The 25,799-nt window shown below is 41.8% G+C and overlaps 1 protein-coding gene across 11 annotated transcripts in view; it reads right to left on the minus strand.

The window, feature by feature from the left end:
• The window catches only part of DMD (dystrophin), a 1,937,833-nt gene that overhangs the window by 1,359,577 nt on the left and 552,457 nt on the right, over positions 1-25,799 (minus strand). For all 11 annotated transcript variants that reach the window (XM_073357918.2, XM_073357898.2, XM_073357881.2 and 8 more), the window contains exons 8-9: positions 12,978-13,159; positions 10,574-10,705 (exon numbers count right to left, since the gene is read on the minus strand). In XM_073357918.2, coding sequence (XP_073214019.2) covers positions 10,574-10,705; positions 12,978-13,159 — 314 coding nt within the window. The remainder of the gene's footprint in view (positions 1-10,573; positions 10,706-12,977; positions 13,160-25,799) is intronic.

The raw sequence follows: 25,799 nt of genomic DNA on the forward strand, positions 1-25,799 counted from the left end.
ATGGGAATGTTTATTATTTTAACAGGTTTTTGCTATAACACTTATAAAAATAAATGTTCTTGCTTAGATGGAGCTGTGTGGTATCTTGTTACTGCTGGCACTACACTGTTCATAGCCCTGGGAGAGAAAGCAAAGCGCAGGTGCTGGCCTTTAGGCAGACAGCCTGCTGGGAATATCACTGAGTAAGGCAGGGGGCTGTGTAACCTTAAAACTGCCCACTCTGAAATGAATGTGATGACTGGAGACCAAAGATGTTACTGGACACTCCTGGAGTGACTGCAAGAGGGTGGGGGAGAAGAGATACAGACGCAGTTACCCCGAAACTGTGACAAGGAGTAGAACCCAGGTCTCCTGACTCCCAATCCAGTACTCTATCCACCAGGCTGCCCCACATAGGATGCTTTCTCCCTAGGATACAGAGATTTGAATTATGACAAGGAACAGAGAGGTAGACTTATGAACAACAGCAAATGACTGCTCTCTTTATTGTATCCAACTCACAAACTGAAGATATGTAACATTGGTATTGCTTCCAGCACTCCTTTTGCTTACACCTCATCTAAGTGAAAAGTGCAATTAATTCACTCAGCTACAAGTTGGCACTATACAGAATATAGTGCCAAGTTAAACTTACTTCACTGATCAAGATAATGCAATATAAAATCTTACAGCAAGTAATGTGTCCAATAAGCCAAATTCTTGTGTGTTTAGCAGCCAAATGGACCTTCTCAGCATTACTGTTTTTTGTTTTGTTTTTGTAGCTAAAGTCTGGATAAATTAATTGATAACAATGCAGATAAGGAAACTGCTTTTTCATCCTGCATTTGGGAATGAATAAATGAAATAAATAAATAAATAAAGAGGGCAGACAAGCGTTGAGGAAATTCGACATTTACTTCTACTAGCTCAGATAAATGTCCAGAGATGAGCCTAGTGTGCAAGAAATATTCAACTTTTAATAAAGATCTTTTCCCCAAAAAATCATGAAACAAAATGAGCACAAATCTACCATCATACAGTAAAATAGTTATGGAAGATATGAAGAACCCACATGACACACAGTGCGATTTCAAATTCTGTAATATTTAAATCACAGAAACCACTCAGACTAATGCATTAGTTCAACATGCCTCTTAGATGAAACCATTTGGGAAAATTCGAATGGTTTAATCTGTGGAAACATATGGGGAGAAAGTAGACAAGAATATTATGTTACAAGCACCTTACAAGTGAAAAAATTCTGCTTTATTGTTAGTTTGTCTATTGGGGTAGGGGAGTCAACTGAAAACAACAGAAACAAAATCGGGTGTTAGAAGTAGCTGAAAAGTTTACCACAAAGGGCTATGAGACAAAATAAATGATAGCGACTATGCACAGGGTATTATCATCTGCAGATGACACGAAGGTGAGAGTGGCTGTAATCACTTTGGAGGACAGGATTAGAATTCAAGATGACCCTGACAAATTGAAATCAACAAGATGATATTCAATAAAGAGGAGGGTAAAGTACTATACTTACGCAGGAAAAAAATCAAATGCACAGCTACAAAATGGGGAATAATGGGTAAATGGTAGTACTGCTAAAAGGATCTAGGGATGATAGTGAACCACAAACTGAATGAGAGTCAACCATGTGATGTGCTTGCAAAAAAAGCTAATATTCTAGGGTGTATTAACAGGAGTGTCTTATGTAAGATGGGAGGTAATTGTCCTTCACTACTCAGCACTGGTGAGGCCTTAGCTGGACTATGGTGTCCAGTTTCAGGTATCATACTTTAAGAAAGATATGGAAAAAATTGGAGAGAGTCCCAAGGATAGCAACAAAACTGATAAAATGTTTAGAAAACCTGATCTATGAGGAAAAATTAAGAAAAGGTTAAAATAACTGTGTGTGTTTAGTCTTGAGAAGGGACAACTGAGTGGGTACCTAATAACAGCCTTTAAAAATGTTAAGGGCCATTATAAAGAGGACAGTGAAATTGTTCTTCATGTCTACTGTAGGTAGGACAAGAACTAATGTGCTTAAATATGCAGCAAGGGAGATTTAGATTAGGTATTAGGAAAACATTTTCTAACCCGAAGGTAGTTAAACTCTGGAATAGGCTTCCAAGGGAGGTTATGGAATCCCCATCCATTGGAGGTTTTCAAGGACAGGTTAGGCAAATACCTGTCATGGATGGTCTAGGTTTACTTGGTTCTGTCTCTGTACAAGGGTCTGAACTAGATGACCTCTTGTGGTCCCTTGCAACCCTACATTTCTATGATTCTATCAATGCAGAAAGTCTAGATTTAGGTACTGTTTTGGGTCTCCTAGTTTATAAGGGATGGAGAAAAGTATAAGATCTACTGCCCAAGTTGGGTTGAACATGAAATATCATGGCTGTTGGACCACTCTTGCATGTGAATTGCTTGCTTAAGTCCCGTTTTTGTTTTTACAGTTGCATAAAAGTGAAAAGGAGGGATACTTGATGGTAATGGATTCAAGCTAATCTTTAAGTCCCTTATGACATGTTCAGTGAAGGCAGATGTAGCAAAGAAGCACCCATCTTCATGTCAGGGAACATCATCATAAGGAAGAATAAAAGGCTCGACTCACTAGTATATTTTTGAATGAGCATTCTGTCCAGTAAAATTAATGCAACTCCCCCGCCCAACCCACATACTGCCATAAGCAATTTCTCTTTATAGTTTCAATTCTGAAGGTCTAAAAAAGGGGTCAAGTTCTTAATTTGATTTATTTGACTGGACATTTTGAATACAGGAATAATCAAGTAATTCTGCTATTGTTGTTAGTCTGAAACTTGTACAACAAAATAAAGTGTGTATCTTCCTCATTTGTCAGCTTCTGGCGTACCACACCCATTTACAATAGGTCATCAAGCTTACCTTTGGGAGAGACATCTGTACATAAGTAGCTTTAATAGTGTATTTTATTTATTTATTTTTACTCTTATATGCATTTTTTTGCTGTTAATTTACATCTGGAATCTATTAGTATTTCAAATCCATGAACAGTGAGATATAGGCGTGCAATTCCTACTGTCAGTATAACACGGGAGAGAGAAAACAAAACAGAAGCAAGAAACGTTTGAGGTATCAAAATTTTCTTTCTCCCTGGAACCTCTCTCATGTTTAGTGTTGAATATGTTTGCTCACACTCACCAGGGCTACATTTAAAATGGGCCATTTTTACTCTCAGCAAAGGAAGAACTTGTGGCTCACCAATTACAGAATGTATTTTATTCATTTTTATTATTGTTTAACTTTTAAATTATAGTTAATTTTGTTTATTTATTCTAAAATATATTTTAGAAGACTAAACTTAAAATCATCATATCTGCATACACTTCTCATGTTAATTAACTCTATGATAAATCAAAGACAAAAATTGACTACTGGTAGCATGTATGGGAAAAATATTTCATTGGTAGCAGGGGAAATGAACTACTCATTTTTCCATCTTCAAGGTTCAAATAGATAAATGTTAAGACATCAATCAATATCAAGTTAAGAAAGTACAAATCATTTTATGATACAGCCAACCATCTATTAGTATAATACTACGATAATTTCCTAATTAGATTATGGGTTGATGTATGATAGAAGAAAACAGAATATTTGATCCAGAGCTTTTCTACAATTTATGAATGATACGTATTATTCTCATTATGAACCAGTATAATAATTTGGTATGATCCTTGACAAGAGCCATACCATGTTCCTCTTTTCAGCATCGTTTTTAACTAAGTCACTTGAAAATCTTCAGCTATATTTTAAATAATAAATTATATGCAGACAACTCTAATATGATGCACCAGAGTACACTATAGCACTTTACCAGAATCTCAAGAAAAAACGTCAAAAATATTGCCAAAGACGTATAAGAAAGTTGAACAATGTCAGCAGGAATTTGATCCTCAGAACAGAACATCCAGAACCATGCCTCTATTTTAAAGCTTTGCATTGCAACAGTGTTTGATAATTGCCTACAATTTGGCAAAACAAATCTAACAAAAAATAAATAGTATCTAGTTTCTTTCACACAAAAAATCATAGAAGCAGAACAAGGGGAAAATATGAACAGCACTGTGACGAGGTCTGACTTTTATAATTTTTTTTTAAAATAATTGTATTTCTTATGGGAATGGACATTTCATTTGACACTAGGAGAAATACTGTCAAGCTTTAAATATCCCAGAGAACAACAACGAGGAGTCAAATTAGTCTCTAAGGTCCCACAAGGACCCCTCGTTGTTTTTGCTGATGCAGACTAACCCAGCTACCACTCTGAAACCTGTCTCAAAGAAGAACAGTTCAGCATGTGGGCCATTTGCACTCAAGTGGGGTGTTTAAACATCACTTAGTCTCATCTGATTTATTTGATCCCTTGTTCTATGCAAAGTTGTTGTAGCCATGCAGGTCCCAAGATATTAGAAAGACAAGGTGGGGGAGGTCACATCTTTCACTGGACCAGTAAAAGATATTACCTCACCCACCTTGTCTCTCTTATTTGATCCCTGGCAGTTAGGCTTTATGCCTTATCTTGACAGTTGCGGATTTCCTCCTGGTGATGGACAAAGAGAGGTTGTCCATTATCATTCATTTAGAATGGTCAAGCAGACATTTAGAGGGTTTGTTGATCCCATTGTGGATCCGACAGAGTGGTTGAGTTAATGCTGAGTGACCGTATTTGAGTTTGGTGAATAATGGATTTTTTAGTTTGCTGGCAATTCTATACAAAAACTTAGAGGAGATAAAGAGGAAGGAGGCAGTAAGGAACCCTGAGACAGAGAAATTAGAGGAGAAATTGAGGAGTGCAATGTGAAGGGTTGCAAGGGGACAAGGGAGGGGAAGCCTTTGAAATGACACAAAGCTTTACAGATTTAGGCCCCGGTCCCAGAAAGGAAACCTCATTGATGTTAAATGCCCATCCATGAAGATCCATTTGTAAGATCAAGACCTTTACTGTGTATTTCTTGGCTGTATTTCATTTCTATATTTTTACATACTGGATGTTCTGGAAGTCTGGATATGATTAAATTGAAAAAAGCCACAACTGTATCTCAGAATTCAGTAAGGTCAAGTGCAAAGCTGTATGAGGTTAGTGTATGGAATTGAACTCCTGCATCCAGGAATGGTACTAAAGTTAATTGGAAATGCCTTAGTCACTAAAACACACTTGCACACCTGAAGAGAAAGCTAAACTACATTGTTTTGTTTTATCCAATTTCTTGTAAAATCCCAAAGATTCTGGACCATTACAGCTTGTTTTAAGGAATCTCTCTACTTTTTCCTGCATAGCTAAGCTTTTGGCTATCAATAACTAAACATTCTAGTTAGCTTTTTGCTATGCAGTTTTCCATATAAGTCACTTTTATTTCATGGTTCATCTATTGTATGCTTGGCCTTGGAAATATTATAAAAAAAATAATGTTATAATTCTAGTTCTGCTTGCCTTACTGTCATTTAAGAGGGCATCTCTGAGGGATACATTGCCACGGAATAAACAGAAGGGTATTTGGATCACAGCCTCAAAGCAAGGAGAACTCTTTTTTAAATTCACTGAAAAGCCAGTGAGTTTGCACTACTGCTCGGTACCCTGGTGTCTCTTGTGCATGTGACTGCTAAAAGGGCATGGAGTGGAGGTCTGTGAGAAGCAATCTCTGGCAAGTAAGATCAAATAAATTTGGTGGCAGAGGGTAAAGTACTGTGGAAATTCCTGTTATGACAAGATTCCAAAACACTAGAGGTCTTCTAGCCATCATTCTCTTAATAATAATGTGTCTTAGCTAAGTAAATTCAATTTAAGTATTATAAATCTTGAATAACATTCAAAATTAAGTTTTGCTTTCTGAGCTAGTTATTGTACTTACTACCTGCTAGGAAAAGTCCAATACTGTATACAAGAAAATTCACATCAGTGGGAGCACAAAGAACTTGAGAAGAAATATTTTATCTCATTTGTAAAATAGCACTAATGACCTGAAGGTCAGAAATTTCCTGACAGTTAATGAATGGTGAGGTTGAAGGCCTGATGTAAAGCTACAGTTCTCAATTCCCCTTGCAAGTCATCAAATACCAGGAAATGCCCTTCTCATTGGCTATTATTGTTTAATTATACAGCTCCAATTATTTTAATTCAAACCTACTGGAAATATTTTGTTTCAGAAAGACCAAGCATCAATGTTTCCCCGACACAAAAGTGTTTACAGAGTTTCTGGTTCATAGAAAATTTTAAAATTTCCTATGAACCAGAAATTCAAAAATTTTGGCAAATCTATTTTCAAATAAGACTGCCAAAGGCATATTTATATATACAAATAGTAATCTAAAAACAAAATGTAGATGTTGGATATCCTATTTAAAGTTATGTTTGAAAATTTTGCTCCCACATCATCTTTTAATAAATACAAAGCCACCTTTTTTTTCCCTAAATTAAGCTTTTCCAAATAAAAATGATTGCCCCTCATGAAGGATCTTCTGAGTTTTAAAAATTGAAATCTCTCTACAGTGCAGTCCTGTAAAGACAATATCTTTAGGCCCTACAGGTTTACATAGGATGTTTTTGGCAAAATTAAGCCAGTATTATTCTGAATCAGGTGGAAATTAGAGTTATGCTGGTGTACAAAATTAGAACTGGTCTGAGAACAAGTATTCTTGGAAAAAATGAAGGGGAAGTTATATGATGGAAAATGCTCCTTGTTCAGATATTCAAGGAGCAAAAGTGATTCAACAAGAAGGCAGACTTTGACAGAGATTAAACAAAGAAACTTGAGAGGGAATCAAAAAGTATCTTTGACAAAGCTCTGAGAACTAGGTTGAAGGTCCCTTTTTTCTAAGGGAAACCACATAGACAGGTTCACTAATGAGACTGCCTTCGGGGAATAGAAAATGTGCAACTGCAGAGCCAGGCAGGTGAGCAGTCTGTACTGTCTGAGAGGTAACGGAGATGTAAAATTTGCACATATAAATAATTTGCACTTAGTCCTTTCTTAATCCTGCTATAAGGAATTCAACGATAAAGGATTTGGAAGCGGATAGTGAGTTTATACCCTGAGATTTGCAGCAGTTTATAAAAGCTTTCTATATTCATTGGTAGGTAAGGGAGAGAGACTTTTTTTCCCCTAGGTTTCAACAGAACGTCCACCATTTATGTGAGTAACAACATTTTAAGAGGCCTGAATTTTCTAACAGGATGCAGTTCAGCCCAGACTAAAGAATAGATGTAAAAGAGGGTTCTGCTTAAATAGGGTGAGGAAAATTATGATTCTGTGTGTGTGTGTGTGTCTGACAGATGCATTATAATCAGGGCAATTAGGACTGACTGGCCAAGCCATTGTGCATCTTCTTGACATCTCAAGCAAGAAGTCAGAAAGGAATGAAGACATTAAAGAGGATGGGGTGGGGCTAACAGGGGAAGTACTGTGGAGGATAAATGGTCAGAGGACCAAGCCAGTTGGGTGGAAAGGACTGGTAAAAGTGAACAGAGGTTGGAAAGTGCCAAAAGGGAAGACACAAAGAGAAGAGTTGTGATAGATGATGGGAGGGGAAGTAAGGTATCTAGGTATCTGCCATAGTGACAGAAGTGGGCACGACTCCAAAAAGCAGGAAGTCCAGTATTGCTGTCTGTGGCCAATATGAGAAGGCTGGTTGCTGCTGTGGTGGGGGCCACTCAAGTCTAGGGGCTTCCAAAGACCAATGGTCACAGAAACTTCTTGGCTATTCCTGGAACACATGGCTGGAGGAGAGGAAGGTGGGAAAACCACTGAGGCTGGGTGCCATAGAATGACTGTTGTCTAGTCTGTTGGGGCTGAAGGGAAAGACAGATAGACTCTGCACTCACCAGTGTTTGTTGCCAGTGATTGACTTCTGTGATGGTAGCTTGTGGAGTGGAGGGGCTTCTGAGGAAGGTAATTGATAATGGGAATGGGGTGCACGTCTTGCATAGTCTGCTCATGAAGCAGGAGAGTGACATTCCATATTGTGAGATAAAGTGCTTTGGGTGCAAACGTTCTTCTTACTGTCCAATAGAGGAGTTTATTATTTCTGATTATATTTTTCCCCCCTTTGACAGCTGACATAAGCAACAGTCATCCTGTAGCGGCTTTACAACAGAATTAGAGAAAGATGTTTCAAAATATTTGGGGAAAAAAGTCTTCTTATTGCATTTGCAGCTGTTTTGAGTTCCAAGTAGTTCACATTCATACTAAGACTAGATATCTTACTGGACCATTTCCCTTAAATGAGAACTCCACCAAACACCACAAATGAAGACACTAGCACCTGAGGTAATTTAGATCACATGCAGTTTCAGCAGAGTGCTGTGGAAGATTCTTCTTGCATAGTCATTATCTTAATGAAAGATATTTCTTCTTTGAGTCTCTTAGTGAAAAACAGACCCAAGAGCTTGTAATTTTGTTCTACAAAGATGAAAGACTGCAGAAGTCTGAGAGGAATGATTGCCTACGTATCTGCACAGAAAACCATCATCTCTAGGAGATGAAGACCTTGTCAGCCAGTCACCTGGGAAGGTCTTTGAAATTGGTAGATCAAGCAAAAGAGACTCTGGAGTTTTCCTTGGGGTAAACTACAAAGTGAGAGATCTTATTCTGAAGTTAACCAGATGGGAATTTAAGAAAGTAGTATGGAAAAAGAGAAGTTGGATTAGCATTGATGTGTCTACCACAGACTTTTCAAGCTTTGATCAGAAGCTCATCATGGAAGCAATAAATCTAGAGACTTTATCTTCTTCATTCTGAAAATCATGATCATGGAAAAGACTTGGAGAGCCAGTGAGAGTCCCAGAAGTAACCTTTATTGCTTACAAGAAAGAAAAAAATTGAACTGGCTTAGATAGGTGGGATTATGAAAGTATCTCACCGTTATACATATATAGCATCAATTATCACTGTGGGCTGTTTCCTGAATTAGGAAAGTAAAGTTCTCCATCTTAAAACTTGACATGTTGATTCAAAAGTTAACAGCTAACTGCAAACTTGGTTGTTTTCTTTATCACTGCCAAAGGAGTGTTTGTACTCTAATAATAAACAGATGGCAAGTTGTAATCATTACTACTGACTGGCTAAGAATTGTACCGATCAGCCTGGTGGGTGCATCTTGTTTGTCTCCTCCGTCTGTTATGTCTTAACTATTAGACTGTAAGCTCTTTGGTAGAGGGACAATCAATTAGAAATGTCTGTACAGTCACTATTACAAAAGGATCGAAATAAAGTAATTATCATCATGCTCAACACACAGAAGATATAAATCCCAGATTTACATATTTTGATCTTTTCTGAGCACTGGAACATAGGAACAAGGATTGAATGATGCAAAATAGGTTCTTCTGTTACTCTGTGAGATATCTTTTTTGAATTACTTTGTGTACATTAGACTTCCATTGTATTGTTCTAAAAGTTAACAAATATCTCATGGTGGCTATCATTATGAAAAGTCAAGCTAAATCATCAGTTTCTATCCTGCTATAGTATTAGTTTAATATTGCAGTAGAAGAAATTAACTGTGCCAATATTAAACACTAACTGTTGCACTAATCATTACAGTAGCATGATTGATGTTATGTCTTCAGCAACGGTGTGTGGAAATTTGTAAAGGATTTTCTTCATGGGCTCCATAAATGACTTCATAGTTCAGCAAATTATCTGACACCATAACAGAAGACTCAAATGGAGTTGAATAAAAAAAATGTTATTTTCAAATATATTTTTACAATATAGACAGAAGAAATGGCTCCCCGACTACAGAACTCAAATTACTATGCTGGGCCAAATAGATGCAATTTTCTTTTCCAAAAGAAATTAAAGGCAATCATACCACTTTATACAATTTATTACAACCTACATGACACTACAGTTCTTATACGTTTTGAACTATGTAATAATGAGAATTCTGAAAATACCTAGTAAGAGGATCCCTAACCTCTTTTTCTCACTGCACTGAGTTGCACTGAATGCATCCGATGAGGTGCATAGACTCTGATCTTGAGTTTGGAGGGAATCTGTTTGTGGGATATTTAAGACTATGGTATATCTATAGTATTTTATTATCAAAGTTAAATTAGGTCATATAAAGAACATTCACAGTGAATATTTTCCCTGCCCTCTCCCCGCAACTACCTGAGCTCATTGAAAATCATTATGCAACATTTTATTAATGAACACAGAAAAAAAATTGGTAATATCTGCTTTTCTATAAACAAACCACTTAAAAAACGTTGACTGTCAAGTGCGGCTATTACCTCTTACATTTAAATTGGAGTTGGCTTTTTAAATCAATTCTTTTTAACATTTCTAAAACCAAGTACAACAGAAAAAAAGAAGACAATTTCTAACAGCATGTCAGTATTTGAATGTTGCTTAACATTTAAAAAATAGCATGCCACATTTTTGCCAGTCAGCTTGAAGCGTTCAGCAAAAAGGCACCACTTGACAAACCCTACCAAAATTGAAAAAGATTGATCACTGAGATAGGAAAAAGCAAAGTACACACACAATTTCACAGCAAGCACAGGCATATTAGAATAATTTCAGAACAAACAGTAATGTTGACAGACCTGTGGAGGGAACTGCCTCCCTTTTTGGTCAGGGGACAGGACATAAGCAGCTTGTGTGTACGCATAGCTTTTGAAGCGAGGTTTAGGTGGTGAAGGGGTGTGCACGTGACCCTGTGCTACACTGACTGTGATCTAAGAAGAAGAAATTAAGGGGAAAAAAGCAGACATGCATTGATAAACATGTAGAGTACAGAAGTAAAATATTGTTTTCAAGAACAAAAGAAGGGAAACAAGAGAGAGGGCACCAGCAATTGAATTTAATCTTAGAGATAGCGCTAGCATGCAGCAGTCAAAATTAGGCAGAAAGTAGGGAGGTGTTTTCATTTAGTCTGACATCCCATCACGAAAGGCAGAAAGACTTGTGCTTGAGCTGCCAGACATAATGCCAGTACTAAGTGAAAGATAATCCAGCTAAAACTGAAAACAAGTAACCTGCTAGTAAGTCTTGAATAAATGAAGCCAGCATCCATCAGGTCAACTACCATGAACGGGACTGAGTCTCCCATAAGCAAGACACAGAATTAACTCAATAGAGTGAGTAAATTAGGTCTAAGATTCTCCAACCACTTCAGCAGACATTGGCTGAAGGCAGACTCAGAAGCATAACTGAGGTAGCAAGCACAAGAGAAAGTGCCTGTGTGACTTTTGTGATCTAAAATGGCAAACTGTAGATAAGCACAGATGAGCTCAAATACTAGCGAGTTTAAATTAAACATCAACCAATAAAAACACATTTAATTAACAGAATAGACAACAGTTATTCCATGTCTTATGTCTATGTTATTTCATATAAACAGCATTTTTATTTCAACGGACCATTGTCTAGATTATTGATGTGTTAGAATGGCACAGCACTTTTTTTTTAAAAAAGAGAAGCAACCATACTCGTTATTTAATAACATTTGCAACACCCTTACCTTTTATTCTGTTCCTTCTCAAAAACCAAAATATTTATGGGAGGGCTAGGCAACCTTTGGCAAGCGGCCCGTCAGGGAAAGCCACTGGCAGGCCAGGATGGTTTGTTTACCTGCAGCATCCGCAGATTCGGCTGATCGCAGCTCCCACTGGCTGCAGTTCACCGTTCTAGGCCAATGGGGGCTGCGGGAAGTGGCAGCCAGCACATGCCTCAGCCCGCGCTGCTTCCCGCAGCCCCCATTGGCCTGGAATGGTGAACCGCAGCCAGTGGGAGCTGCAATTGGCTGAACCCACGGACGCTGCAGTAAACAAACCGTCCCAGCCCACCAGCAGATTTCCCTAACAGGCTGCGTGCCAAACGTTGCCAATCCCCGATTAATGACATGCTTTTGAAGAGAATATATCTGATGTTATAAAGTAGAAATACAAAGCAAAAATCCACTGAATTTTTACTTTAAAACAGCCCAATAAACTGCATGCAAAACAATACAAAATAAAGTCTATGCAGACATTTATATTTGATAAATTTGTTCACTGTAGTTACAGATATGCCTGCAGACTTTTTTCCTTTCTCTCTTTGGCCCTCTTGAAAGTGTCATGTTTCTTAAAACTGTCATGTTGTGAGCAGAAATGTGAAAGAACTCACTGTGACAGACAATATCCTGTAAGATCCTGGACAAAACTTACTGAATTAAGGGTAGCATTTTTGCAGTTCTGGTATTACAAACTGAAATGTGTGTGCATTATCGTGAGATTGTATGGAACTTCTTTAGCAGGAAGACAAGATAAATGCAATCTCTGGAAGATACAAGGAAATACAAAGGCCTTTTTGGAACAATGTGAGTCAAATGTATTTCCTCAGGAAATACTTGGAGGTGAAGGGAATTCGAATTCAAATTCTTCCCCTCCAAACTCAGCCTTTTGAAAATACACCCTGGAGAGAGAGACTGTTTGGACATTAACAAATTGCTTCTGGAATCTCCAGATGAAAGGGTAGACTAAACTTGTCATGGGGGTGCTTGTTCTGAGCTAAAGCTGTGATGAACTTCTAAGTTCACAAGAACTCTCCTGTGGTGAGGAGTTGAAGGACTTATACTGCCAGATCCCATGTTAGAGTTGGGGTGATCTCTGGTAAGCTTTATTAGCATGTATATAGGTTCTTTTATTGTTTTTAATATAATTTTCTCTGTAATGCTTTTTACCTTAAAAATAGAAAACTTAGAAAACTGTGTAGTAACTTATATGTGTAGCAATCATGCTGTTATCAGTCTCTGAATAGAAAGCAAGCAGGTGTGTTTAGTCAGACTGTCTTTGCTGGGAAACATACAGTGAAGGCACAAACAGTACAACCTGGTAATACTGTGGTCAGAAGGGAGAGAAATGCAGTTCTTCACCTAAGAGAAGCAACAGCTGGGTGCCTGAGCGTGGGTGTCTTGGTGGACCACTAACTGGAAAAACAAGTGCAGTTGCCCTGAAGTGTGACACTCACCTGTTCAGAGAAGTGTTGTTGATGACGTAATTGTAGGTGTTCTTCTCTAGTGACTTTTGATTGCCGTGGCAATGTTTCCACTTCCTGGATGGCTTCAATGGTGACTTGCTGGGGTAGAACTTGGAAAAGTGATGTCACATACATTAAGATTGACTTCTTATCTGGATAGGCAGTTGCAATATCTGGAAAATATATTAACATAGATAATTTCTGTTTCCATACTAGTTAGTTTGCAATTAAAAAAAACAATCAATTTCAAAGGAAGTTGACAGACTAATGAGCAGTCGATTGTTCATGTGAGTCCTCTAGAGACTAATTAGAGCATTATATTCAGCTCCAAACTTTTCTATCAAACTTGCATACCAATGAGAAAGAGACAAGGTTTCAAATGGTAATTGTCTTTTCATTCACACAAATTTCTCTTCGGTAATTCTTCTTCAGTGTAACTGCAAGCACTGTACAGTCTAACTGAGTGACCTTCATTAAGTAGGACAAGGAACAGAAAATCAAGTAAGCTACATTTTCTTTTGGAACATGTTAATGTTGCAGTGAACATGGACAATCTTAGTAGTTTAATAGTTATAAAACATACAACATTTTAATCCTCTTTAGTTCTGTGGAAAAAATCACAGGTTTTTCTGCTGATTAGGTAAATGCAAAAGGTGAATGCACAATGTCTGAATTCCCTGACTCCTCAGAAATACTGTTCTAGATAGCCCAAGCTTTTTGAGGTCCAAGAAAGATATTTCATGAAAACAAAGTTTATGGATGTTAGATGTGATAGAATCATAGAATATCGGGGTTGGAAGGGACCTCAGGAGGTCATCTACTCCAACCCCCTGCTCAAAGCAGGACTGATCCCCAATTAAATCATCCCAGCCATGGCTTTGTCAAGCCTGACCTTAAAAAGTCTAAGGAAGGAGATTCCACCACCTCCCTAGGTAACGCATTCCAGTGTTTCACCACCCTCCCTAGTGAAAAAGTTTTTCCTAATATCCAACCTAAACCTCCCGCACTGCAACTTGAGACCATTACTCCTTGTCCTGTCCTCTTCTACCACTGAGAATAGTCTAGAACCATCCTCTGTGGAACCACCTCTCAGGTAGTTGAAAGCAGCTATCAAATCCCCCCTCATTCTTCTCTTCCGTAGACTAAACATCCCCAGTTCCCTCAGCCTCTCCTCATAACTCATGCGTTCCAGTCCCCTAATCATTTTTGTTGCCCTCCGCTGGGCTCCTTCCAATTTCTTCACATCCTTCTTGTAGTGTGGGGCCCAAAACTGGACACAGTACTCCAGATGAGGCCTCACCAGTGTCGAATATAGGGGAACGATCACGTCCCTCGATCTGCTGGCAATGCCCCTACTTATACATCCCAAAATGCCATTGGCCTTCTTGGCAACAAGGGCACACTGCTGACTCATATCCAGCTTCTCATCCACTGTAACCCCTAGGTCCTTTTCTGCAGAACTGCTGCCGAGCCATTCGGTCCCTAGTCTGTAGCGGTGCATTGGATTCTTCCGTCCTAAGTGCAGGACTCTGCACTTGTCCTTATTGAACCTCATCAGATTTCTTTTGGCCCAATCCTCCAATATGTCTAGGTCCCTCTGTATCCTATCCCTGCCCTCCAGCGTATCTACCACTCCTCCTAGTTTAGTATCATCCGTGAATTTGCTGAGAGTGCAATCCACACCATCCTCCAGATCATTTATGAAGATGTTGAACAAAACCGGCCCCAGGACTGACCCTTGGAGCACTCCACTTGATACCGGCTGCCAACTAGACATAGAGCCATTGATCACTACCCGTTGAGCCCGACAATCTAGCCAGCTTTCTACCCACCTTATAGTGCATTCATCCAGCCCATACTTCTTTAACTTGCTGGCAAGAATACTGTGGGAGACCGTGTCAAAAGCTTTGCTAAAGTCAAGGAACAACACATCCACGGCTTTCCCCTCATCCACAGAGCCAGTTATCTCGTCATAGAAGGCAATTAGATTAGTCAGGCATGACTTGCCCTTGGTGAATCCATGCTGACTGTTCCTGATCACTTTCCTCTCCTCTAAGTGCTTCAGAATTGATTCCTTGAGGACCTGCTCCATGATTTTTCCAGGGACTGAAGTAAGGCTGACTGGCCTGTAGTTCCCAGGATCCTCCTTCTTCCCTTTTTTAAAGATGGGCACTACATTAGCCTTTTTCCAGTCGTCTGGTACTTCCCCCGATCGCCATGAGTTTTCAAAGATAATGGCCAATGGCTCTGCAATCACATCCGCCAACTCCTTTAGCACTCTCAGATGCAACGCATCCGGCCCCATGGACTTGTGAACGTGCAGCTTTTCTAAATAGTCCCGAACCACTTCTTTCTCCACAGAGGCCTGGTCACCTCCTCCCCATGCTGTGCTGCCCAGTGCAGCAGTCCGGGAGCTGACCTTGTTCGTGAAGACAGAGGCAAAAAAAGCATTGAGTACATTAGCTTTTTCCACATCCTCTGTCACTAGGTTGCCTCCCTCATTCAGTAAGGGGCCCACACTTTCTTCTTGTTTCTAACATACCTGAAGAAACCCTTCTTGTTACTCTTAACATCTCTTGCTAGCTGCAACTCCAGGTGTGATTTGGCCTTCCTGATTTCACTCCTGCAAGCCCGAGCAATATTTTTATACTCATCCCTGGTCATTTGTCCAATCTTCCACTTCTTGTAAGCTTATTTTTTGTATTTAAGATCAGCAAGGATTTCACTGTTAAGCCAAGCTGTTTGCCTGCCATAATTACTATTCTTTCTACACATCAGGATGGTTTGTCCCTGTAACCTTAATAAGGATTCTTTAAAATACAGCCAGCTCTCCTGGACTCCTTTCCCCCTCATGTTATTCTCCCAGGGAATCTTTCCCATCAGTTCCCTGAGGGCGTCAAAGTCTGCTTTTCTGAAGTCCAGGGTCTGTATTCTGCTGCTTTTCTTTCTTCCTTGTGTCAGGATCCTGAACTCAACCATCTCGTGGTCACTGCCTCCCAGGTTCTCATCCACTTTTGCTTCCCCTACTAATTCTTCCCGGTTTGTGAGCAGCAGGTCAAGAAGAGCTCTGCCCCTAGTTGGTTCCTTCAGCACTTGCACCAGGAAATTGTCCCCTACATTTTCCAAAAGCTTCCTGGATTGTCTGTGCACCTCTGTATTGCTCTCCCAGCAGATATCAGGGTGATTGAAGTCTCCCATGAGAACCTGGGTGTGCGATCTAGTAACTTCTGCGAGTTGCCGGAAGAAAGCCTTGTCCACCTCATCCCCCTGGTCCGGTGATCTATAGTAGACTCCCCCCACGACATCACCCTTGTTGCTCACACTTCTAAACTTAATCCAGAGAGTCTCAGGTTTTTCTGCAGTTTCATACTTGAGCTCTGAGCAGTCATAGAATAGGATAAGTCTAGTTATCACATTCCATCTCTTTACTTGGACACTACCAGCAAGCATAGATGCTTTTGCAGGAAGACAAAGCGGATCTGATTTTCTGTGCATCGCTGTGATACACCAGCAGGAAAAAAAAAGGTTGATCTAACCCAACATTCAAGTCAATAACAATCTGTAAAAATGTAAGTAATGTGGTAGCTTTTTCAAGTAGTTCCTTTGTTATTTGGCATTAAAATTTACCTCCTGCACTCAGTTAAGTAAATCAAGATGTAAAAAGACTGTTGTATAAGAAATTTATCATTAATCCCAAAAATACTTAAACATAAGCTTTGGCAGAAGGCCAAGAGATATCCAGAGCAATGAGGTTTTACTGTCAAATCTCACCTAGCTTAGCTAAGAGCTCTAAGGTGCAGAAAAAGTTCAGTTCACATATTCATTTATTCATATCACGGGTGCAATAGCACTACCAGGTGGTATCTGATTCTCCTCCTTGGAATTTGAAAAGCACGAGAGCAGACATTATACATTAATTCTCCATACATTTTTGATGAGAAGGCAAAGGGCATCTGGCCCAACATGGCCAACTTTACCTTTGGTTTATCTTGATTCCACCTTTCTGATTTTTCTCCACCCTTCAATCACTTGTTTCCCCAAGACTTAAGCATTTGAACTAATTTGTTGTATACTTTTTCTTTTAATTAGCATTGCCCACTATATTATTCCATTGACTCATTACCATTTGTTTTACATTGTCCAATTTCTCTGACAAACTCATATTTGACAAAATATTATGCAGAATCTATTTTTATTGTTTGATTATACTGGAGCTTTGAAGTTCAGTTATATTCTTAGAAAGTGACTGCAAAAATGGCATTTGAGTTCCTTGTTTACAGTATCAGTGATTGAAAGATCAAATATACTTGTTTTAAAATATAAATGATTTTTTTCTCCAAGTCACAGCTGGTTGAATTCTATAAGACAAACAAAAAACCCCACCAAACCAATCTTTGTGAATATTTTTGAGTTCTGAACAGCATTTTGGTTTCATCTTGTTCATATCTTTTTATTCACTATTTGCAAATATTTAAACAGAAATTTGTTTGCCCCAATGTCTGGCAAAAAAGAAATATAAGTACATGAGGAAGATGTGTTATTCTCCATTTGCTATTCGTGATGTTCCTGTTTAAAAACTTTTGTCACCTAATCAGAATGGCAGATACAATACCACATGACTAAACACACATCACAAGCAACAAATGGTCAAAATGAAGAGTTTGCAAATACCCCGTTGTAAGGGGCCAGGGCGTACACAGTCTGGCCTAACAGTCACAGCTGAGCTGAAGTCCAAATGTCAGGGATGGTAGTGGTGAGCAGGATTCAGAGGAATCACCAGAGCTGAGATCAATATGCAAGAATCGGGGTCAAAGACTGGAGATCAGAGGTAGTATCAGGATGGATGGCCTCTGCCTTCTGGGAGGTCCATCTTGATGCCCTCAGGGGAAAGGATGTAACCCAAGAATTCTGTGGAGAACTGGTCATTTTTCCAATGTTTGCTTCAGCAATCCTTCAAGGATGGAATGAATGTAGTAACAATGCAGCTTAGGATTGTCTGAAAACACAAGTATGTCATTGAGATAATTGACTACATACTGGTCGCAGATGTTTCTAAATACGTCGTTCACAAACCACCGAAAGGTCGTGGGAGCACTGGTCAACCTGAATGACATTACTAAATATTCAAATTGCCCAGAGTGGGTTTGAAAGTAAGCCTTCCATTTGTCTCCAGCCTGGAGGACCACTAGGTTGTAAGCATGCTGGAGGTCCAGTTTGGTGAAAATTCTGGCAGATCACACATGATCTAATAACTCCAAGATTAAGGACAGGGGATACCGGTTTCGGACCATCACCTGGTTTAAGGCCCGCTAGTCTACACAAAGGCATAGCATTCCATCCTTTTTCATAACAAAAAGAATCAGAGCCTAGGAAGGTGGAGCACCAGATAAAGCCCATGGCCAGGTTGCCCTGGATGTATGCATGAAGGTTGTTGACCATGCATAAATCCCTCCACATGGGACCTTCTCCCCGGATTGCAGGTCTACGTGCCAGTCATAATCCCAGTGCAGAGGTAGCATAGCTGCATTTTTCTTTTAAAAAACATCTGCATAATCCCAATATTTTTCAGAGAGATGGGGACTCAGGGTTGGGTGTGACGCCTTCTGGCTAGCTGCCACAATCTAGATTTCCCGCACAGGTGCTTTCAGTTCTGACTGGCTGCAGGAGTCCGGGACCAGAGGGTTGGCTGCATGCTGGCAGACCCTGAGGTAGTATTCAGAGGGAAAGTTGATTCTCTTCTCTCACCAGGAGATGCAAGGGACATGCTGCTTCAAACAGGCAATGCCAAGAAGGAGAGGGAAGTGTGGAGAATGGATCACGTTGAACTGTAGCACTTCCCAAGTGCTGGATTACAGAATCTGGGGTTACTGTTTCCTGTGTTACTGACCACAATGACAGAAGGGAACCATCTATCACAGGGGTCGGCAACCTTTTCGAAGTGGTGTGCCGAGTCTTCATTTATTCACTTTAATTGAAGGTTTCGCATGCCAGTAATACATTTTAACGTTTTCTAGAAAGTCTCTCTCTATAACTAAACTATTGTCATATGTAAACAAGGTTTTCAAAATGTTTAAGAAGCTTCATTTAAAATTAAATTTAAATGCTTATCTTACGCCGTCAGCCCCCTCAGCCCGCTGCCGGCCCAGAGTTCTGTTCACGTAGACAATCCTGAGCAGCATTGTTACTACAGTCATTCCATCCTTGAAAGATTGCTGAAGCAAACATTGGAAAAATGACCAGTTCTCCACAGAACTCTTGGGTTACATCCTTTCCCCTGAGGGCATCAAGATGGACCTCCCAGAAGGCAGAGGCCACCCATCCTGATACTACCTCTGATCTCCAGTCTTTGACCCCGATTCTTGCATACTGATCTCAGCTCTGGTGATTCCTCTGAATCCTGCTCACTGACTACCATCCCTGACATTTGGACTTTAGCTCAGCTGTGACTGTTCGGCCAGACTGTGTACCCCGGCTGGCAGGGGGCCAGCAGGCACAACCCCAGACTGGCAGTGGGCTGAGCAGGGCCGGCGGCCTGAACCCCAGACCGGCAGTGGGCTGAGCAGCTCAGCCCACTGCCGCTCAGGCTGCTGCCGGTCTGGGGTTCCGTCTGCCGGCTCCTGCCAGCCAGGGTCCCAGCTGCCAGCCAGGGTCCCAGCTGCCAGCCCTGCTCATCCCGCTGCCGGTCTGGGGTCCCAGCCCTATCCACATTCATTAGGTACCTACCTTCTCCCTAGTCCTAGCCATTCTCTTCCTCTCTCTGCACTGAGATGAGGGTGGGAGTGTGCTGAGAACAGGGCTGGGGTGAAGGAGAAGACTGGGGGTTGGGGTGCAGGGTCTGGCCAGGAGCTGGAATGAGGGAGGGGGCTCAGGGTTGGGGCAGGAGATTTGGGTGTGGAGCACTTACCTGGGCAGCTCCCATTTGGTGTGAGGGGTGCAGGTGGGAACGTGTGTGAGGGTGTGTGTGCAGGAGCTCCCGTTTGGTACTCAGGGTAGGGGTGGGGATGTGGGGGGTGCAAGAGTCAGGGCATGGGGTGTGTGTGGGGGGGGGCTGGGGATGTGTGAGGAGGGTGCAGGAGTCAGGGCGGGGGGCTGGTTATGCGTGGGAGGTGCCGGAGTCAGGGCTGGGGTTGTCGGGGGTTGCAGGGGTGAGGGCAGAGGGCTGGGGGTGTGGGCTGGGATCGTGGAGGTGCTCCCAGTCCCCTGCCCTGAGCAGCTCACGGCAGGGGCCTGGAGGGGATATGCCGATTCCACCCCCTTCGCCAAGGTCCTGGGAGCAGAGAGCACGCTGCGGCTCCGCTTTTCCCTCTCCCCCTCCATAGCAAGGGCTGTCAGCTGATCAGCAGCAGGGAGGGAGAGAAGGAGGGGCAGGAACCCAGCATACTGGGGGAAGAGGCATGGGGAGGAAGAAGCTTGCCTGCCCTACAAGGAGAGAGCGGTGGGCGGGGAGTGGGGGTGGAGAGGAGCAGGCCGGAACGGGCAGGATTTTTAATGGAACGCTGCTGTCTGCTGGGGTCAGCAGTGTGCCATTAAAAATTGGCTTACATGCCGTCTTTGGCACATGTGCCATAGGTTGCTGACCCCTTATCTATCATCTTTACAAGGACTGATGTAAGCTTTAAATTGAGTGGGAATTGTAGCACTCAAGCAGCTTTACCATCTATGAAGTTACTGGTAGACCTGGAATTAATCAGGGCCCACTGAGGGGGAAATCCATTTGGCTCCATCTGTGGTATGTAACTGTATTTGTACTCGTAAGTGTGGGGAGGACCCAGGTATCCTGGATCAGGTTTCTCTTGAGGGCTAGGGATAGTGTCAGAATGTAGTGCCTTGGTGGTGCCCAGGCTGGCCCCATATGGCCTGGGCTCACTCGTTTCCCAATTCCTTTTGGGTCAACATCCAAAATGGGCAAGAGGCAATGGCATGTGTTGGTGCTTCACAATAAAAGCATATGTTGTTATGCCATCACCATTCCTTTTCTTCCAGGGTCAACCATCAGTGGCCCAGATCAACCTGCACCAGTGTGTAGTTGGAACCTGGGGGTTTTGGCATGGATAAAGTGGTGGTGGGGTGCCCCTCCTTTTCTTCTTTCACTCATGAAGCCAGTTGTCGATGCAAAGAGATTGATCAATGAAAGCATCCAAGAAGGTCAGAGTCTCAACATGGGTTGGTTCATTTTTTACTTCCTCAATAAGTCTACACCGAAAGTGATTCAGTTGGGCTGCCTCAATTCCACTCTATGTTAGCTGCAAATCGATGGAACTGGACATGAGGCACCTGGTTCCCCTTGCTGAAGCCTTCATAGTGTGGCTTCCGCTGAGCGACCACAATGAGGATTATAGAAAATTGCAGGAAATGCTTGCAGGAAGGCATTCTAGTCCACTGTCCTGCTCCAGCAGGCAGAGGCCCAATCCAGCGCTTCTCCAGCTAGCCAATTCATCACTAAGTCCCACCTTCGCCTGGTACATTCAAGGGCAGAGCAGGAAAATGCAACAGCTCTGACTCAGGAACCCCCTGAACTTCTGATGGTTTCCAAAACCTTTGGGTAATGGGACAGCCCAAGCACAGAATTCTCTTCCTGGTACCATTGCAAGCTGCTCACGGAGTGATTTTCCTCTAGGAGCTGCGCCACTTAGGACCATAGTAGATGATTCTCAGTTTGGAGTTACATGACCCACTCCTGCAGATCTGGTTCCCTGTGGAGTCCTGTGGGTAATGGCAGACTCCACCCATTCCATATCCCTGTTAAGGGCTTCTATAGAGGGGTTGGAAGTGGATCTGGGCAAACTGTAATGTACCGGGACATAAGTGCTCTGGCCTAGCTGTCACAGCCGGGCTTGAGTCCATATGTCAGGGATAGTAGTCAGTGAGCCGGGATCAGAAGAATTACCAGAGCCAGGTTGAATGAACAAGAGTTGGGGTCAAAGTCAGGCTGGGGTTGGAAATTGGAGAGGAGAGGAATTACCAGGCTAGAGTCTGAAAACAAGCATCATGGTCAGTCAGGCTATGATTGGAAGCCAGAGGTCAGGAGTTGCAGGAGGGCTGAAGTCTAAATTGTTGTCCAGACATCTTCCAGGGGAACCCTCTGGGGTTAAATAGGGCAGTTGGACAACTAGTGGGCCAAAGTTCCTGTCACTCTAGCTCCCTTGGGTGGTACTTCTCGTGGCACCTATTATCCACAGTACTTCCTGGATGTGGGTCTGCATGGTACTATGAGAATGTCAGTGGTCCCAGGCTCTGCAATCCTAGGTCCTAGTCCCTGCATCCTTATACCCATATGCTGAAAATGGTTTGTCCATTCTATTAGGCAAATACTCAAATAATTACAATATGCAGATATCAAGACAGACTGGCAATCAGGGGGAAGAGCCTACATTCTTTGGATTATTTAGTCACAAGAAATAGTTGATCATCTATTGCCAGACATGAAAAATCAACTCGGGATCTGAAAGGCAATCTGGCTGTGTTTTTTCTTTTCTTTCTTCTAAACTCTAAGTCCAACTCTTGAATCATCACAGCAATAGTGTTTTCTGTAGGAAAACACTCTCTTCTGTTAACCTGTGCTACCCTATTACATTCAGATTTTGCCCTGACACATGAGTAAAACTATTCTCTTAATCAGCTATTTGCCTGGAGGAGCTTAAAAGTACTACCAGATATGTAGACAATTTTAAGATCCTTAAGCTGTCCAAGATAAGGAAAACAAAAACAAAAAATTTACCAACTCAAGAGAAACATGACACCTCTCAGAATTACCCATATACCCTTTAAAAATTATTCCTAAAAACTAGAATATTTAAGAAAGTTTCTCAGAGTTTCTAGGCCAACCCACTTTTGAGATAATGTTTTAGATAAAAAGTATTGGAAAGCTCTCCAAAAAATTTAAAACACCTTTATTTAAGTCTTATGTTCAGAAATGGCCCTTTCTGAATAGCCTCAAACTTTCCCAAAAATTTTCAGGCTAGAGACAAAAAGACTAAAAAGAATGTATTGAAAAAGTTAGACTAGCAGTCAAAACAGAATTTAAAATGGAAACAGTTACAACCTTAAATAACAGGTTTCAGAGTAACAGCCGTGTTAGTCTGTATTCGCAAAAAGAAAAGGAGGACTTGTGGCACCTTAGAGACTAACCAATTTATTAGAGCATAAGCTTTCGTGAGCTACAGCTCACTTCCTCAGATGCATATCGTGGAAACTGCAGCAGGCTTTATATATACACAGAGAATATGAAACAATACCTATTCCCACCCCACTGTCCTGCTGGTAATAGCTTATCTAAAGTGATTTCCAGCACAAATCCAGGTTTTCTCACCCTTCACCCCCCCACACAAATTCACTCTCCTGCTGGTGATAGCCCATCCAAAGTGACAACTCTTTACACAATGTGCATGACAATCAAGCTGGGCTATTTCCTGCACAAATCCAGGTTCTCACATCCCCCCCACCCCCATACACACACAAACTCACTCTCCTGCTGGTAATAGCTCATCCAAACTGACCACTCTTCAAGTTAAAATCCAAGTTAAACCAGAACATCTGGGGGGGGGGTAGGAAAAAACAAGAGGAAACAGGCTACCTTGCATAATGACTTAGCCACTCCAAGTCTCTATTTAAGCCTAAATTAATAGTATCCAATTTGCAAATGAATTCCAATTCAGCAGTTTCTCGCTGGAGTCTGGATTTGAAGTTTTTTTGTTTTAAGATAGCGACCTTCATGTCTGTGATCGCGTGACCAGAGAGATTGAAGTGTTCTCCGACTGGTTTATGAATGTTATAATTCTTGACATCTGATTTGTGTCCATTTATTCTTTTACGTAGAGACTGTCCAGTTTGACCAATGTACATGGCAGAGGGGCATTGCTGGTACATGATGGCATATATCACATTGGTGGATGTGCAGGTGAACGAGCCTCTGATAGTGTGGCTGATGTTATTAGGCCCTGTGATGGTGTCCCCTGAATAGATATGTGGGCACAGTTGGCAACGGGCTTTGTTGCAAGGATAAGTTCCTGGGTTAGTGGTTCTGTTGTGTGGTATGTGGTTGTTGGTGAGTATTTGCTTCAGGTTGCGGGGCTGTCTGTAGGCAAGGACTGGCCTGTCTCCCAAGATTTGTGAGAGTGTTGGGTCATCCTTTAGGATAGGTTGTAGATCCTTAATAATGCGTTGGAGGGGTTTTAGTTGGGGGCTGAAGGTGACGGCTAGTGGCGTTCTGTTATTTTCTTTGTTAGGCCTGTCCTGTAGTAGGTAACTTCTGGGAACTCTTCTGGCTCTATCAATCTGTTTCTTTACTTCTGCAGGTGGGTATTGTAGTTGTAAGAAAGCTTGACAGAGATCTTGTAGGAGTTTGTCTCTGTCTGAGGGGTTGGAGCAAATGCGGTTGTATCGCAGAGTTTGGCTGTAGACGATGGATCGTGTGGTGTGGTCAGGGTGAAAGCTGGAGGCATGCAGGTAGGAATAGCGGTCAGTAGGTTTCCGGTATAGGGTGGTGTTTATGTGACCATTGTTTATTAGCACTGTAGTGTCCAGGAAGTGGATCTCTTGTGTGGACTGGACCAGGCTGAGGTTGGTGGTGGGATGGAAATTGTTGAAATCATGGTGGAATTCCTCAAGGGCTTCTTTTCCATGGGTCCAGATGATGAAGATGTCATCAATATAGCGCAATAGAGTAGGGGCTTTAGGGGACGAGAGCTGAGGAAGCGTTGTTCTAAATCAGCCATAAAAATGTTGGCATACTGTGGGGCCATGCGGGTACCCATAGCAGTGCCGCTGATCTGAAGGTATATATTGTCCCCAAATGTGAAGTAGTTATGGGTAAGGACAAAGTCACAAAGTTCAGCCACCAGGTTAGCCGTGACATTATCGGGGATAGTGTTCTTGACGGCTTGTAGTCCATCTTTGTGTGGAATGTTGGTGTAGAGGGCTTCTACATCCATAGTGGCCAGGATGGTGTTATGAGGAAGATCACCGATGGATTGTAGTTTCCTCAGGAAGTCAGTGGTGTCTCGAAGGTAGCTGGGAGTGCTGGTAGCGTAGGGCCTGAGGAGGGAGTCTACATAGCCAGACAATCCTGCTGTCAGGGTGCCAATGCCTGAGATGATGGGGCGCCCAGGATTTCCAGGTTTATGGATCTTGGGTAGTAGATAGAATATCCCAGGTCGGGGTTCCAGGGGTGTGTCTGTGCGGATTTGATCTTGTGCTTTTTCAGGAAGTTTCTTGAGCAAATGCTGTAGTTGCTTTTGGTAACTCTCAGTGGGATCAGAGGGTAATGGCTTGTAGAAACTCGTGTTGGAGAGCTGCCGAGCAGCCTCTTGTTCATATTCCGACCTATTCATGACGACAACAGCACCTCCTTTGTCAGCCTTTTTGATTATGATGTCAGAGTTGTTTCTGAGGCTGTGGATGGCATTGCGTTCCACATGGCTGAGGTTATGGGGCAAGTACACAAACCAAATACTATGGCTCAAGAAGACTTCACCCAGTTTTCAAAACCTGTTCTCAAACTCTGGGAAGTTCACCCGTTATAATTTCAATGTACCTTTTCAAGTCACGGCTGAAAAGCTACTACTGCTGGAGACATATAAATTTTCAAAAGCGACTAGTGATTTTGGGAGGGCAACTTGAAATGTTTTACATAGTGTGACGGGGCCAGATGGCTATAGTAAAGTAGTGGGAGACAGATATATTAGCCCCAGGTTAAACAAATCCCTGTTACCAGGATAAGCAAATGGCAGCTGCTCCAGGTCAATTAAGATCTTTCCAGAAGGCAGGGAGAATGCTAGGTTGATTGGGACACCTGAAGCCAATCAGGGGCTGGCT

The sequence above is a fragment of the Lepidochelys kempii genome, chromosome 1, assembly GCF_965140285.1.
Source record: "Lepidochelys kempii isolate rLepKem1 chromosome 1, rLepKem1.hap1, whole genome shotgun sequence".
NCBI classification, from domain to species: Eukaryota; Metazoa; Chordata; order Testudines; family Cheloniidae; genus Lepidochelys; species Lepidochelys kempii.